General features: G+C 33.4%; 1 protein-coding gene across 5 annotated transcripts in view; it reads left to right on the top strand.

Annotated features, from left to right (window-relative positions):
* Positions 1 to 9,540, top strand: part of LOC132284803 (synaptotagmin-5-like) — an 11,026-nt gene extending 1,486 nt beyond the window's left edge. For all 5 annotated transcript variants that reach the window (XM_059786932.1, XM_059786930.1, XM_059786931.1 and 2 more), the window contains exons 4-13: positions 89 to 209; positions 1,619 to 1,740; positions 3,377 to 3,478; positions 3,793 to 3,867; positions 5,201 to 5,280; positions 6,388 to 6,538; positions 6,659 to 6,889; positions 7,746 to 8,036; positions 8,414 to 8,527; positions 9,143 to 9,540. In XM_059786932.1, the coding sequence (XP_059642915.1) occupies positions 89 to 209; positions 1,619 to 1,740; positions 3,377 to 3,478; positions 3,793 to 3,867; positions 5,201 to 5,280; positions 6,388 to 6,538; positions 6,659 to 6,889; positions 7,746 to 8,036; positions 8,414 to 8,527; positions 9,143 to 9,289 (1,434 nt within the window). In that variant the 3' untranslated portion in view covers positions 9,290 to 9,540. The remainder of the gene's footprint in view (positions 1 to 88; positions 210 to 1,618; positions 1,741 to 3,376; positions 3,479 to 3,792; positions 3,868 to 5,200; positions 5,281 to 6,387; positions 6,539 to 6,658; positions 6,890 to 7,745; positions 8,037 to 8,413; positions 8,528 to 9,142) is intronic.
* Positions 9,541 to 14,302: the final 4,762 nt, after the last annotated feature.

Raw genomic sequence — 14,302 nt, 5'->3', positions numbered from 1 at the left:
CTCTAATGGTTATCATTTGCTGCATCTGATGTGGTGACGGTCAGTATTGAAACTTTTTAAATTTTTTTTTGCGAAACTTTTGGTGCAGGCAGCATCGGAGCTAATACGAACTTCTGTTGAGCCAATTCTTGAGCAACATAGACCAGTTATCTTATCTTCTCTAAAGTTTTCTACCTTGACCCTTGGTAATGTGGCTCCGCAATTTACAGGTTAGTTTGATTGCCCAATGTTGTCTACTGGACTAGCACAATTGGCAAGTGAGAGACATTTAAGATTCTGAAGATGCCAAGATTGATCCCACACAGCCATTTATGAAAATTTATTAACTTTGAACAACTTTATAATAAAGTTCATACTTGATATACCATGAGTAATTTATCATAACCAGATCAACGTAACGAAAAGAATGCAGAAAGTGTAACAAGAAAGTTCCACCGACTTCAAATTTGCTGTTACAACCTGATTTTCTGCTATGGACAATCCAGTTTTGTCGATCCACAATAGTATTGAAATTGCAAACAGTTAGTAAAATCATGTTCTCCGATTGCAGTACACATTTAAACGTTTATTTTCAAGAAACGGACTACTATTTCTGCTTGTTTCTTGATTTTTCTCAATCTTGTTTTGCAAACAGTTGCTCCAGAGTCCTTATCTTGCCTAAATCTTGGCAATAGCTTAAGACCTAATCATGATAACTTTATATGATATAGTGATATCAGCTCACGCTTTTGAGCATACCTTATTACATCGTAAAATCACCTGGACTGAGTAGTTTGTTCTTCTAAATCCGTATACCAGCAATTATATATCATCCAATATCTAGTCCATGTAATGAAGATGGTTTCCAACAATTCGTAAGGTTGCAAATTTGTTTACCATTCTTATGATGCTACATAGATAAGTTATTATTGCACCATGTCGAGAATAGGTTATAAAATTGAATATCTGTTAGCGAGGAGAGTGGAGTACATGCCTTTTCTTTTTCTGTTTCAATCGGATACTTTTTGAGAGGATATTCTAGCCTTTTGGCTCTTCTATGGATGATTTTTAAAGACTGACTTTCTCTACATAAAAATGCTTTGTGTGCAAGCCTTTTATAGATTCATTTCCTTTAATTATGGTCAACAAGGAAATATTAAAGTACAAATTCTTGATATTTCTTGGATTAAGATATTCTCATTACAGAATTTTCTAGAGATGGTTATATTTTCAAAATTACTTTCTACTAGGAAGGCTATGACTCATTTAAGAGAAAACTGAGCATCAAGAGTGAACATTAAAAAACGATAAGTACTGAATATTTTTTGGAAAATAATGTTCATTGTGCAATCTTCCGACTTCTGAGTGACAATTATTTTTGAAGCATATGATCTTGCAACGTCAGAATACAAATAATCCATTTTATCAATTGATATCTGTGAGTAAGTGACATCATTGCTTAGTGTATACAGCTTTCATTTCGGTTAATTTACAGCGTGAACGTAGATAAGATCTTGATATATTAAAGTATGGTAGTATATGTGTGTGGGTGTGCGCGCTCGCGCGCGGGCTTGCATACTGGTCTTATTCATTTATCAGAAACCAGTTGATGCTCATAAAAGTTATTGATGACTTTTAGGGGTTTCCATTATTGAAGGCGACCCTGGGGAAGTCACCATGGAGATGGAGTTGCAGTGGGATGGAGACCCCAATATTGTAATTGATGTTAAGACCAAAGTTGGTGTGGGACTACCAATACAGGTCTTCTTTAGCTTATTTTCATATCTCAACTGTAGTCATGCTTATGCTTAATGGCAAATTAATCTAATTACCATTCCGATACTTCTTTTCCTTGAAGTTTGAATTTGTAATCTCTTCATTTACAATATAAATTAAATTTTCATATGCCTTATTATGTCATTGATTATATATTCCTATTAATAACTTAATAAGAAGGAAAAAGAAATATATCATGTTGAAGAACATAATGTGCATTCAGGATGCCTTACTTTATCAAAGCATCGGCTTTCTAAATTCTGATAGCCACCAGAATTCCTCCCAGAGCCTGTTGAATAATATTTATGTATTCTTTCATTTCACCAATTCATACTAAATAACGAGCTAATGAATCCACCTCTTTTTGCCATTGGACTTCCCAGTCAAATTCATTGTAACCCTCATAATGATCTACTTTACAAAGATACAGAGAATAATCCAATCCATAATGATGTACCGGAAAAAACAACATTTTTGTTGCTTGATCAGCCATCAGGAGAAGCAAATACAAGGGGTATGCCAATCAACAATATTGATGAAGTAGCACTTAATGCAAAACAGCCAATTGGAAAGCGAAATCATGCTTCTAATCCTCCAAACTACCAACAAACAAAGTATATACCCTTTGATCACTTTATCAGCCAAAAAATTGTAATAAAATACATCATGGAGGGATTTTACCATGAATCTATTGATTCATATGGCTTTATTCGTACATGAAGTCAAGGGGAATGGACTTATTCTTTTATTTTTTTACTTCAAAGAGTGGTATCCACTCCTATAGCCATGTTCAATTCAGAGGAATAAAAAATAAATTGCGTTTCAAAGAGATGGCTAAGTGGTTGATAGCTCCGGTATTGAAAACCTTAATAGTTTTGAAAAAAGAACTATTGAGGATTTGAATCTCTCTCTATCCTTTTACTTGTTGAATATATTTGTTTATTTGTTGGTTTTGCCCAACCCGGTGTCATAAATAAAGGGGAATGGATGCACAAAGTCTAAGAGTGTAATGTGCAAAGAATGTAACAATGCACAAAGTATTTGTAGTCTAAGAGTGTAATGTGCAAAGAAGACATTTTATTTTTTGGTAGGTAAGTCACACACACACCCATTTGTCCAACTGGGGGACTCAACCCTCAACCTTATACATGGAAGGAGGAGGAGAAACTACTTGTATTATTACATCTACATAGAAGTAAGAACATCTCTCTTCTCATTTCCCTTTGTCCACCATACCCATAATTCAATCCCCCTCCCTCTTGATGAAGGTGGGATTCAATCTCATTCTCTAGTACATTCGCTTAGAAATTTTACCAGCTGACTAGTTGGCACCTTCTCACGTTTTCATTTGTAGCACTGACTGATTTTGCCACAAGATGGATCTATATCTTGACCAAGACTGATTTTTAAAGCTCCTCAATTTTATGGTACATCTCAAATAATGTATAATTTTCAAGTTGAAAAAATTTCTGAGTTCAAATTCAATCTCCTCCTATGAAATGCCAATCTTGTTGGGCTTTATGCTTTAGAGAACAATAATCATTTTGATGATCATTAATCTTATTGTTACTTTACTATAACATATTATCCCTTGTTGATGGTTTGTCTATTGTGCATCTAGGTTAAAAACGTTGGATTCACTGGGGTTTTCAGGCTGATCTTCAAACCACTAGTTGAAGAGTTCCCATGTTTTGGAGCTGTTTGTTTTTCCTTGAGGGAAAAGGTCAGTCCTCATTATTTTTAAGGCCAAATTATAACATAATGGAAAAAAATTATAACATAATGGGCAAACAAATCTTCATGGCCTGATATATATTAATGCATTCTCATTTATGTGCATGTCACAGAGCATACCTATGTTTATGAAGAGATTAAAGATTTGTTTGCCCATTTATATGAAAGTATACTATAAGAGACACATATGTAATTGTATGCTTCTACATGATATATATTCGTAAGGAATAAAGATCTAAATCTGTAAATAAATATTACCAACTTGATTTAACATTACAAATTTCCTCATATTTCTTCCCACAGAAAAAGCTGGATTTTACTCTTAAAGTAGTTGGTGGCGATATATCATCAATTCCAGGAATATCTGATGCTATTGAGGTTTGAGGATTTTATATTTTCTATCATTTATTTTCTAAATTTCTCTCACATGCATATACAACTGAATTGTTACCATTTAATGTGATTAGATACTTATAAGGTAATGAATGTTAAGTCCCACTTGTACATTTGACCAAAAATGTCAAAAACATATTGCATAGATTTGGTTTCTCAAGTGAATCACACGAACGTCAAAATGTTTGAAATCCTTTCAGCTTGTATATCCAAGTAAAAATTGTCAATGCTAATTCCCTGTGCTGCATGTATGACAATGCTTATAAAATTTATCCTCTTCAGTACTGGATTAGCTCATCCATATCAGTTTTCCTGAAAGATGATGAACTACCTGAACAAAATACAGTGATTGTTGAATTTGAAAATAGGATCATCACTGGGATATATGTGGTGATGCAAAATAAAGAAAATTGCAAAGATAGTGGAATGACACACTTCGAGAATAGGTCCCTAATGCTAATTGTTTGGCTGCATTTTGAAACCAAATGAGAGAAAACCATCCCATATCTTCCCACACTGTTTGACAAATATTCTTGCTTATAAAAGCTTAGATGAGTTCAAATGTGTTTCTTAGCACTTGTTATTTTTATTTTTTATAATTATGGCATTAAAGTATTTCAACAATACTCGTTTCTATATTCTAAATCCTAGTTTTATGATTTTGGAATGACCCCATATCCAAATTCTTAATATTCAAATTTTGATCATCCATTTTCCAGCTAAAGTTCAAATTTGATGATTTGTATCTATTTAACTGAAACAAATTTCAATATTATAATTAGACTTTGCTATGGTGGTGAGATTATCCATGCATAAAACAAACCTCAAATATTTAACTCTTTTGGCAAAAGCTGAAGGATGTGACAACTTTTTATGAAAGAGTATTCAGGAACTGTGCCCATATGATTCCACAAGTTTGGTTTCCCGCTAAGAAACAGAATGATATCCTCCCCTTAACGTCTAAGGCTTAAATATGCCCCGATCCAAACTTGTCATGAAGTATTCATTTTCTCTCTTTCCTAAGACTCATCCACTGGCAAGAGAGTAAGTTTAAATATCATCTCCAGCCATCAGAAGTCTCTAAACTTTGACCTATGCCTCTCTCTTGGTTAAGGGACTATAGGAAATAGACACTAGTGCTACAATCCAATAAATGATGCGTCAAATTTTCAAAGAAGTAACAGCAATTGTTATATGACCAGAGACATTTATGTATGTTACAGTGATTGCATTTTTCTATTTTCTATTTGCATTTTATACCAGTTCTTTGTTTATTAGAGTCATTGGTTTGATGAAACTATCATTTCCCTTTGCATAGGAAACAATACAAAATGCTATTGAAGATTCTATTACATGGCCAGTTCGGCAAATTATACCCATATTACCAGGGGATTATAGGTATGCTACTGTTTTCAATATTTGTTTCCCACCAAATTAGTAGGCTTGTTTGTTATCCTTTAGTTTTTCAATGTATTAATTATTGAGTATATATCTATTGGACTGGTTATATTATATATTGGAAAAAAAACTTTAGCAAAACTTGAATACAAGAATCTAATTAGTAATTTTGCATCTCAAAAAGCAAGAATCCGATTTTTAAATAAACGTAATTAAATATTAGTTGATGTTAATAAATTACATATTAAAAATGTCACTTTTATATTTTTCGCCTAAGGCCTCAAATTATATTGAGCATCCCCTGATCAGGTCAGAGATGAAATATATACTCAGCCTATGTATTTCCTTTTCTTTTTTCTGTTTCTCTCATTGAGGGATGGTGAGAATGGAAGGAAACCGGATATTGCTGCAATATGGCTATTTTTGTGCACGAACACTTATAATGCATTTATTTGTTTTTTTGGCCAAATGAGCTCCTTACTGGGTTTGATCTGTGGTGTCATGATGATATCACCATTTTCTGCAATATTGGCTAAGATGACCCGATCCAGGTCAAAGCTACCTGGTTTGTTCCCCACCTCAGATTGTATGGAATGTTGGACTTCAGGTGTCTGGTTTAATGATAATATGCATATGTTGTACACTATGCATTTACATCTGTTTGTTTGTATATAATCTTAATGACGTAGCTTAGTTTTTTCTTTTATTTCCACTGGATTGCATTTCATGTAAGATCATGTCCACCCTAAAACTTCCAAATTTACCTACCTCAATTAAGTACTTATAATATTTCATTTTAGCATAATCTCATGTAACCAGCAGCCCAAGCATGCCAACGAAAGTCATTGAACCAAACCTCTCTATGGGGACCAAGTGAGACAATCTGTGGCACCAGTGATCCTTTGGTCTGAACCTGGAATGGCCTCATATTCCTTATTTGTTTACTATTAATCCACATGAAGCCTCATAAGAGTCGAAACAAGATGCCACTTTATCTTTTGGAAAGTATCCTTGATGTTCACTCTCAAATGTTCAAATAACAAGCACATCTATTTCTCTTTTATTTGGAAAATGCAAGTTGCTCTCATCTATGAATTTGTGTTTCAGTGACCTAGAACTGAAGCCCAAAGGAATATTAGAGGTGAAGCTTATACAAGCAAAAGAATTAACAAATAAAGACATCATTGGAAAATCTGATCCTTATGCTGTGTTATTTATACGGCCATTGCCTGACAAAATGAAAACCAGCAAAGTAATTGTAAGAAGACTCATCTTATTTCTCAATCATTGGGTTTTTTTATTTTTTATTTTTTTTATTTTTATATATATATTTTATTTTCCCTATTGAATTGAATATAATTTTGCATTAATTCTTCAGGATAATGACCTGAATCCAATCTGGAATGAACACTTTGAGTTCGTAGTTGAAGACTTATCTACTCAAAACTTGACAGTAAGAGTTTTTGATGATGAAGGGGTTCAAGCATCTGAATTCATTGGTGTTGCTCAACTGCCACTGAAGGAGATTGAACCTGGTCAGGTGAAGGATGTGTGGCTGAAACTGCTTAAGAATTTGGACGTCCAGAGGGATAATAAAAATAGGGGTCAGGTGAGAATGCCAACTGAATCTTTTATCTTCATCTCTTTCTAAAAGATATTGAATACAATATTCATATAGGGTTCTAAGTTTTTAAAAAGAAAAAGAAAAAAAAGATGCCAATCGTTCAAGAAGCTTCATTAACATTTTATTAATATTTTCTACCGTAGCCACTATATCATGATCCCACCATATTTTATAATACTTGCAGCTCTCTTTTTAGAAAGAAATGCTCAAGGTTATTCTATTGTATTATATAATTAATTAGAATAAATCAGTATACCTTATTTATCCACGGTATGTCTGAAACATTTGTTTTGATGACCAGGTTATATCAGCTGTTTTTCAAGCTATTGGTCACCGAAATATTTCTAATGATCATCACATGTTTAGATATCATGACCATCTCTTAAGTACTACTTTGTTAAAGGATAAATTTCAATTACTTAGTATCATGCATTTATTGGTTAGCCACCATTATAATATGGATACTCAACTTAATCTACTATAATATTTAGACTAATAGGGCTATAATAGCAAAACAATAATTAATAGATGCCTAAAACGATCACTGGTCGCCTTTAACATCATTAGTTGTCACTGAAACGTTCACAATCTTTTTTCTTTTCTTGGTTTTTCCAAAAAAAAAAAAATCCTGCTGATTCTGTTGGTGTGCACGTGCATGTCAGGAGAGAGAGAGATCATTATAAATTTATTGTGTATTTATCCATCTGCTGAACTGTTTAGCTTAAAACTTTATAGAAATACTTACATTGCCTAGGTCATTACATGAGGTGCAGTTTCCATTATTTGATGTATTCTAAAACATGTATAAACTCCATGTGGCACGTCTTTTTGTGATTTTTAGGTGCACTTGGAGGTTTTGTATTATCCTTTTGGCACGGAGAGTGGGTTTTCAAACCCTTTTAACCCAGACTACTCATTGACTTCATTGGAGAAGGCCCTCAAAAATGATGGAACAGACACTGCTGAAATCTCAAAATCTTCCACACTAAAGAAAAAGGATGTCTTTGTAAGAGGAGTTCTTTCTGTGACAATAATATGTGCGGAAGACTTGACGAATGTAGATCTGATGGGAAAGTCCGATCCCTATGTTTCACTTATATTGAAGAAATCTGGACAGAAAAACAAGACAAGGGTAAGATTCCAATTTTCCACAATAACACTCTTTTGGCTTTTGGAAACAGTAGGAGAGATGGTAAAGAAAATTGCTTCTTTGTTTAGATTTTTTTTCATTAACTAACACTCTTTTGGCTTTTGGAAGCAGTCAGAGATGGTAAAGAAACCCCCAGTTTCTTATAAAATAACCGAATTCACTTATTGTATAAACATGTGTCTTTTGGGAGCTACTAACTCTCCTTGGTGATTACAAGCACCTTAACAGTCCAACCCCCCCAACCCCAGTGTCCTTCCCTTCTTTCCCACCTTAAAAGTTTTAGTTATTTTAAGTAGGCAACTGTTGTACACTGCTCAGATTATTGGGATTTGACTGTTAATTCTTTTCATCATTCTCAGGTCGTAAATAACAGCTTGAATCCAGTTTGGAATCAAACATTTGATTTTGTTGTTGAGGATGCATTACATGATTTGCTAATGCTGGAAGTCTGGGATCATGATACTTTTGGCAAGGTAACCTTCTGCTAGTATTAGTCTTAATGTTCTTCATTCTTCAAGTAATATAAAAATTCTCGAGATGGAGAAGTTTGACTTCAAAATTCAGTAAAACGGCTTATGATTGAAGCTGGCAAGTGCTGTACACCACAAAGTAGGTCACCAGACTCACCACCTCCTATCTGAATTGCTAAAATTTTCTCCTTCAAGGCATTAAGTATTTGACTTAATTAGTTTAGGCTAGAATTGGAATAATGTGCGGATAAAAGATAGGAGAACTATGGGTTTAAATAAAAAAGAAAAAAAGAATAAGAATTATAAAACTGATATTATTTTGTTTTAGACTGCAATTCGGTATCATATGAGACTAAAATGGCCATTGTTGAAGCCGTAATTCTAACTGATGGTATTGGATCAGTATTGGGGTTTCAGTCGATCTTTTACTTTCTCAGTAATAGTTTCTACAATAAAATATTATGTAATTCATAACAGAGCCAACTCCTTAGGACGTCAAACATTTCCCTTATTGTTTCACTCACAACGAGGAAAAATTTATGTGTTTTGAATTATACTGATTACTGCAATACTGTTGAGTTGAATTGTACAAGTACTTATGCCAGTTAAATATTCCAGGATAAGATGGGAAAATGCATCATGACACTCACTAGGGTTATATTAGAAGGGGAAGTTACAGACACCTTCGTCCTAGACGAAACTAAATCAGGAAGCCTGCGGTGTCATCTCAAGTGGACTCCACAGCCAATATATCGAGACTCTTGATTAATTAGAAAAAATGCAGGAGATCTCCTCTATTCCAGATTTTATATTCTGAGCTTACCTGCAAGTTGTGTGTGTGTGTTCTATTTTTTTTTTTTTTTTTAATGAAGAGAGCAAGAAAATTTTACTGGAGCACCTGCATGAAATGAAAATTCATATAGGGATGGCTCTAGTCCGGCTGTTGTCTTTGTAAACTGTTGGAGGCAAATTTTGGAAGTACATATAGATTTCAAATTGTGTAACCTGCCATGTGAAGAGTGATATATATATACAGATATGCTGTTGTAAAATAGTGGAATTTACAAAGATCAAGTTATATGAAATACTTTTATATGATATCAGATGCTTCAGCTCATTTGTGACTTCTTTGTTGCATGTCAAACCACCTTGGGCCCGAGCCTACCATCTAGTTCAAAAGTATAAGCTATTAGGTGGTCCTGCTTACTCTTCCTTGTAAGCCCAAACTCAATCATAGTTCTAAGAACACTATACTTGGCTTGATGTGCGGATGAAAATCAAAATGAAACAGCTTGTTTAGCTCAATAGAACGTTCAATAACCTCCATTCGAACAAAATGAAAAGACTTTGTTTAGGCTCCATTAATTTTTCTAACTGTGGAGTTCCAGATTGGTGGCATATCCCATTGCTACACAATTGGAGTAGCAAATCTAAAAAATGGACAAGATTCAATGGGTCATGGTGCACACATAGATCTTAAATTGAATAAGTTTAAAGAATGAACGTGGTGCGAGGATGCAAATTTGATGCAGAAGAGTCACTTTGTGCAAAATAATATTAAGTTTGTCCCTAGTCTTTATCTTCCACCAACAGCCCAATTTGGTACTTTCCACTCCCTCCTATGAAAAGGTAACTGGCTTAACTTTTTCTTCCCAAACTACTATCAAAGTCGGTTATACTTCGGAGTTTTCACATTGCCTTTCCTTGTTTATGTTGTTACTAGTGTTATTTCTTACTATTCACTATTCAGCAGTGTGGTGTGTAAATTGGTAATTTCACACTTAGTTGAGACGAGGTGATTTGTTGTGCTCAATAAAACAGAAAACAAAAAACAAAAATAAAAAACTTAAAACAAAATAATTCACTAAAACAAAGTCCGATCAAAATGTTAGAAGTCTGTGCCTTCAAGAGGGAATTCAAAGTCAAAATGTACCATTTTTTTTTTTTTTTTTTTTTTGATCTTTCAACCACAACGGAACCAAAAAAAAAAAATCATCTTAATTAAATTTACTCTAAGGCTATTTTTTTTAACTTTGTAGTTAAAATTGTAAATTGTCATGAAGAAAAAAAAAAAAAAAAACAAAAGAAGGAACTTAAGTTAATAATTGAAAATATATTTACATATTTATTAATATTAATAATAATTTGACAGATTTGAGTTCTTCATTCTCCCTAAATCCGACCTTATTTAGTTTTGGGCTTTGTTTGTTTAGATATAAAATATTTTTTTCAAAATATATTTTTTTATTTTTATTTTTCGGTGTTAGGCAAAGATCTAAGTAGTATGTCAAAGTTGAGTTCAAGTCCATCAGATGGGACGTGTAAGATAACTCGTAAAAAGTTGATAGGTTAAGTTTTAATATACTTTTTGGGTTAAGTGCAAAAAAATCTCTCATAATATACAAAATGTGCAATAACTCTCCTATTGTTTGAAAAATACCTTTACTGTTTTCAATTTTTGCAAATAAGGACAAATCATAATTTTGGTAGTAAAATTACTAAATTAACCTTACTTTATCATTAACAAAAAACGAAAAAAAAAAATGTAAAATGTCAAATTATCCTTAAATTCATATATGATTTCTTTCTCTCCCTGTCATAACATAATGATATTCTATATAATTATATATATGTATACACCGTCTATATAATATTGTTCACAACGCATTCTTGATGACATTTTTGAATACTTGTATGCAACCAATTTCTCCCAATGAAAACAATTAAGGATATTGCAGTGGATCGTAACAACTATAGTAGTGTCTGACTCTATATCTTATACCAGAATGTGCATTAACAATTATGTCCACACAGCTAGTTGTGACTTGGTCGGTTGAAGGTGAATTGTACACCCATTGATCAAGTCGAACATCCCTTCTAATCATTATTTCGTAATTCCTTAAAGCATGAATGTCTTTGAGCTTGCAGAAAAACTGAGCATATGGATTTGACGACAATATCTCCATCAACTTCAAAACAATGGGCTCCCGTTATATTTTGATATTTTAGAATCTGCATTCTGTTTTGTAACTCATTGTCTGTGTCGTAGAAATATAATTGGAAGTAACATGGATTACTGCCTTCCATTGAGAGCGAGGGAAGATCATGATATATTTACCCTTGTGCATGAAAAGTATAGATCCCACTCTTCATATTCGTAAGTTCTTTGTCAACGCAAACTCTTAACGATGTGAAAGAGAAGATGATGTAATATACACATATGTATCGGCGAAAACATATTGTGAGGGAATTTTTAGAGGTAAATAACTCATATAACTCACCGAAAACAGGCGTAGATGTGAATGTCACATCACCATTAGAATAACAAAAAGTTGGAGGTTCATATTCAAATTTTTTCGCACAACAATACTGGCAACTTGGAACCTTCTTCAACTTGTGAAGTGTTGGCCGACTTGATTGTACTACATCCCATTCTCTTCTTCTTTTTCTGCATTTGTTTAATTCTCTTATCTCTTTACTCTATTTTTGGAATTTATTCAATTGTTCGCGCCTATTGTTAGATGCCATTAATATTAATTGAACAACCTGCCTTCAACAATAAAATATTGTATCATTATGTGTTTAATTGATCGAAAGTATGCATTAAATTTTGTATTCCACGAACTATAATATTATTTGTGTGCTATGTCTAACATTTAATTTTTTATTCGACCAACAATAATATTATTTGTATACTACATCTAACATTAGGGAGACTTAAATTCATAATTCAAATACGTTATCTATTTTGAGATTTTACAAGTCATCATTATCTACCATAAAGCAATAACAGTTTTATATCAAAACATAAATATTAAAAACTGCAGTCAACAATTTGTTATTAGTAAGCAAAATAAGATACCATGGAGTGAAAAAATCTAAGTTGGATTATACTTATGTTTTTTAGTATGTCTTTGTAAATTATTTATTTATTTTATTTGCCTAATGTTTAATGTTTAGATTAGAGAGTCACATTAACTATATATAAATCTTAACTCAACTTGTAATTTCTTTACATTTTTTTTTTCAGTATTTCTGTGATATTTCCAATTTTTTTTCATTTTTCCGGAATTTTTATTGTTGCAAGGGCATTTTCGTCTTTTACCGTTTTACGTACCGGACACTGCGGAGTGTGCCGGTTGTGTCCGAGAGTCGTTTGGAGCATTTCATTGAGTTCAGGACTCTTTGAAATGCAAGGGTGATCATTTTGACATTTTTCAGTTTTTCGGGCCGGACGGTTCCGCGTGGGACCCGCTACCGGAATTGTTGCATGCGGAAATTTTGATTGGATTCATTTGCATCATATTTATTTTATTTAATGCATTTTATGTGATTGTAAATTAATATGTGCATATGTGTATATACATTTGTATGTGGTGTAAAAAGAAAAACAAAAAAGAAAAGAAAAGAAAAGAAAAGTGGTATGACCCACCTTAGCCATTTAAGAGCATTAGAGACCACTTGGGTCTCATTCCTCTCTTATTCTCGTAAGTCTCTCTCTCTCCCATTCTAGACTTTTCTTTTTTCTTTCTTTTGATTTTAAGATTCAATTATTGACTTCTCCCTCAACTTTTGGTATTTTTGAGTGCCGTTTACGGCAAATTGAAGCTTACGACGAGATCTACAAGTTGATCGGAGCAATTCCTTGGTTGGTGCACTATAGGAAATTCAAAATTTAGGGCATAAATTTGGGGGTTTTGCATATTCTTGAGGTAGGGGTCTCTAATCCTCACTTTCTTGCGCCTTTGTGAGTTTTTCTACTATAATTATTGTCAATCATGCTTAATTTGAATTGATTGTCTCTTAAATGATTTAATTGTGTAGATGAAACATGCAATTATGTGTATTTATTGATTTACATGGAATGCATGCCAAATTGTTGATTTTCTATGCCTATTGTGTTCGTTAAAATGTTAGAACTTGTTATATGGAAGCATGCTTATTTGTGTAGTATAAAACCCCTTATTGCCCTAGTATTGAAAACATGAGACATACATGCATACCATGGGGCATGAATGAAGGGAAATGATTTGAAACAAATGAAAAGAGATTTTGGGAAATTGTTTTGATTAAAGTGATTTTATGAAAACCCGGTCGCCGCGAAGTCACCAAAGGGCTAGTGTGTTAATGTAACCTAGAGAGAACTAGGGGAAACACTCTAGCATGGTTGAGCTAGCTGGGCCCTAAATGACGCCGCGGGGGTACCAAGTGTCAGAGACAGTAGCCAATCCTTCTCTCGTGTCGCTGCGGAGTCACCAAGGACGGGTTATAGTAACAGTTTGTGAAGTGATGGATGTTTTTTGAAAATGGGGAGTGACATGCATGGCATTGCATTCATAGCATGAAAATTGCTGGTTTTTTTGAACTTGGAATTGATATTATATTTTCCCCAGTTTAGCATGACCCCGCCCCCTATTGTTCTATTCATTGTTTGGATTCACGGGGCCACAAGAGGTGTGTCTTAAGTACCACCTACTGAGCTTTATGCTCAGCCTATCATTAATCATTTTTCAGGACGCGGGAAGGAAGTTGTGGACACTGAACCATCATAAGCTTAAAGAGAACTAGAAATTTATTTTTGCCACATTTTGCGTAATTACTAATCTTTTGTAAAGTCTCTAACTATAGTAAAGAGTATTTATTTTGCAAACCATGGACATGTATTGTGACTAAGACACTTGATTGTAATTAATGTAAATTTGAGACTATGTAAATACTTCATGATGAATGGTGTAAGCTATGTATGTTTAAAAATCTTGAATCATTGTCTATTTTTTT

This window comes from Cornus florida, unplaced genomic scaffold (genome assembly GCF_030987335.1).
Source record: "Cornus florida cultivar Cherokee Brave unplaced genomic scaffold, ASM3098733v1 CherokeeBrave_3.0.0_Hap2_Chr11, whole genome shotgun sequence".
Taxonomy (NCBI): Eukaryota; Viridiplantae; Streptophyta; class Magnoliopsida; order Cornales; family Cornaceae; genus Cornus; species Cornus florida.
The sequence above is the reverse complement of the archived record's forward strand: the minus strand, read 5'-3'. Positions and strand labels throughout refer to the sequence as shown.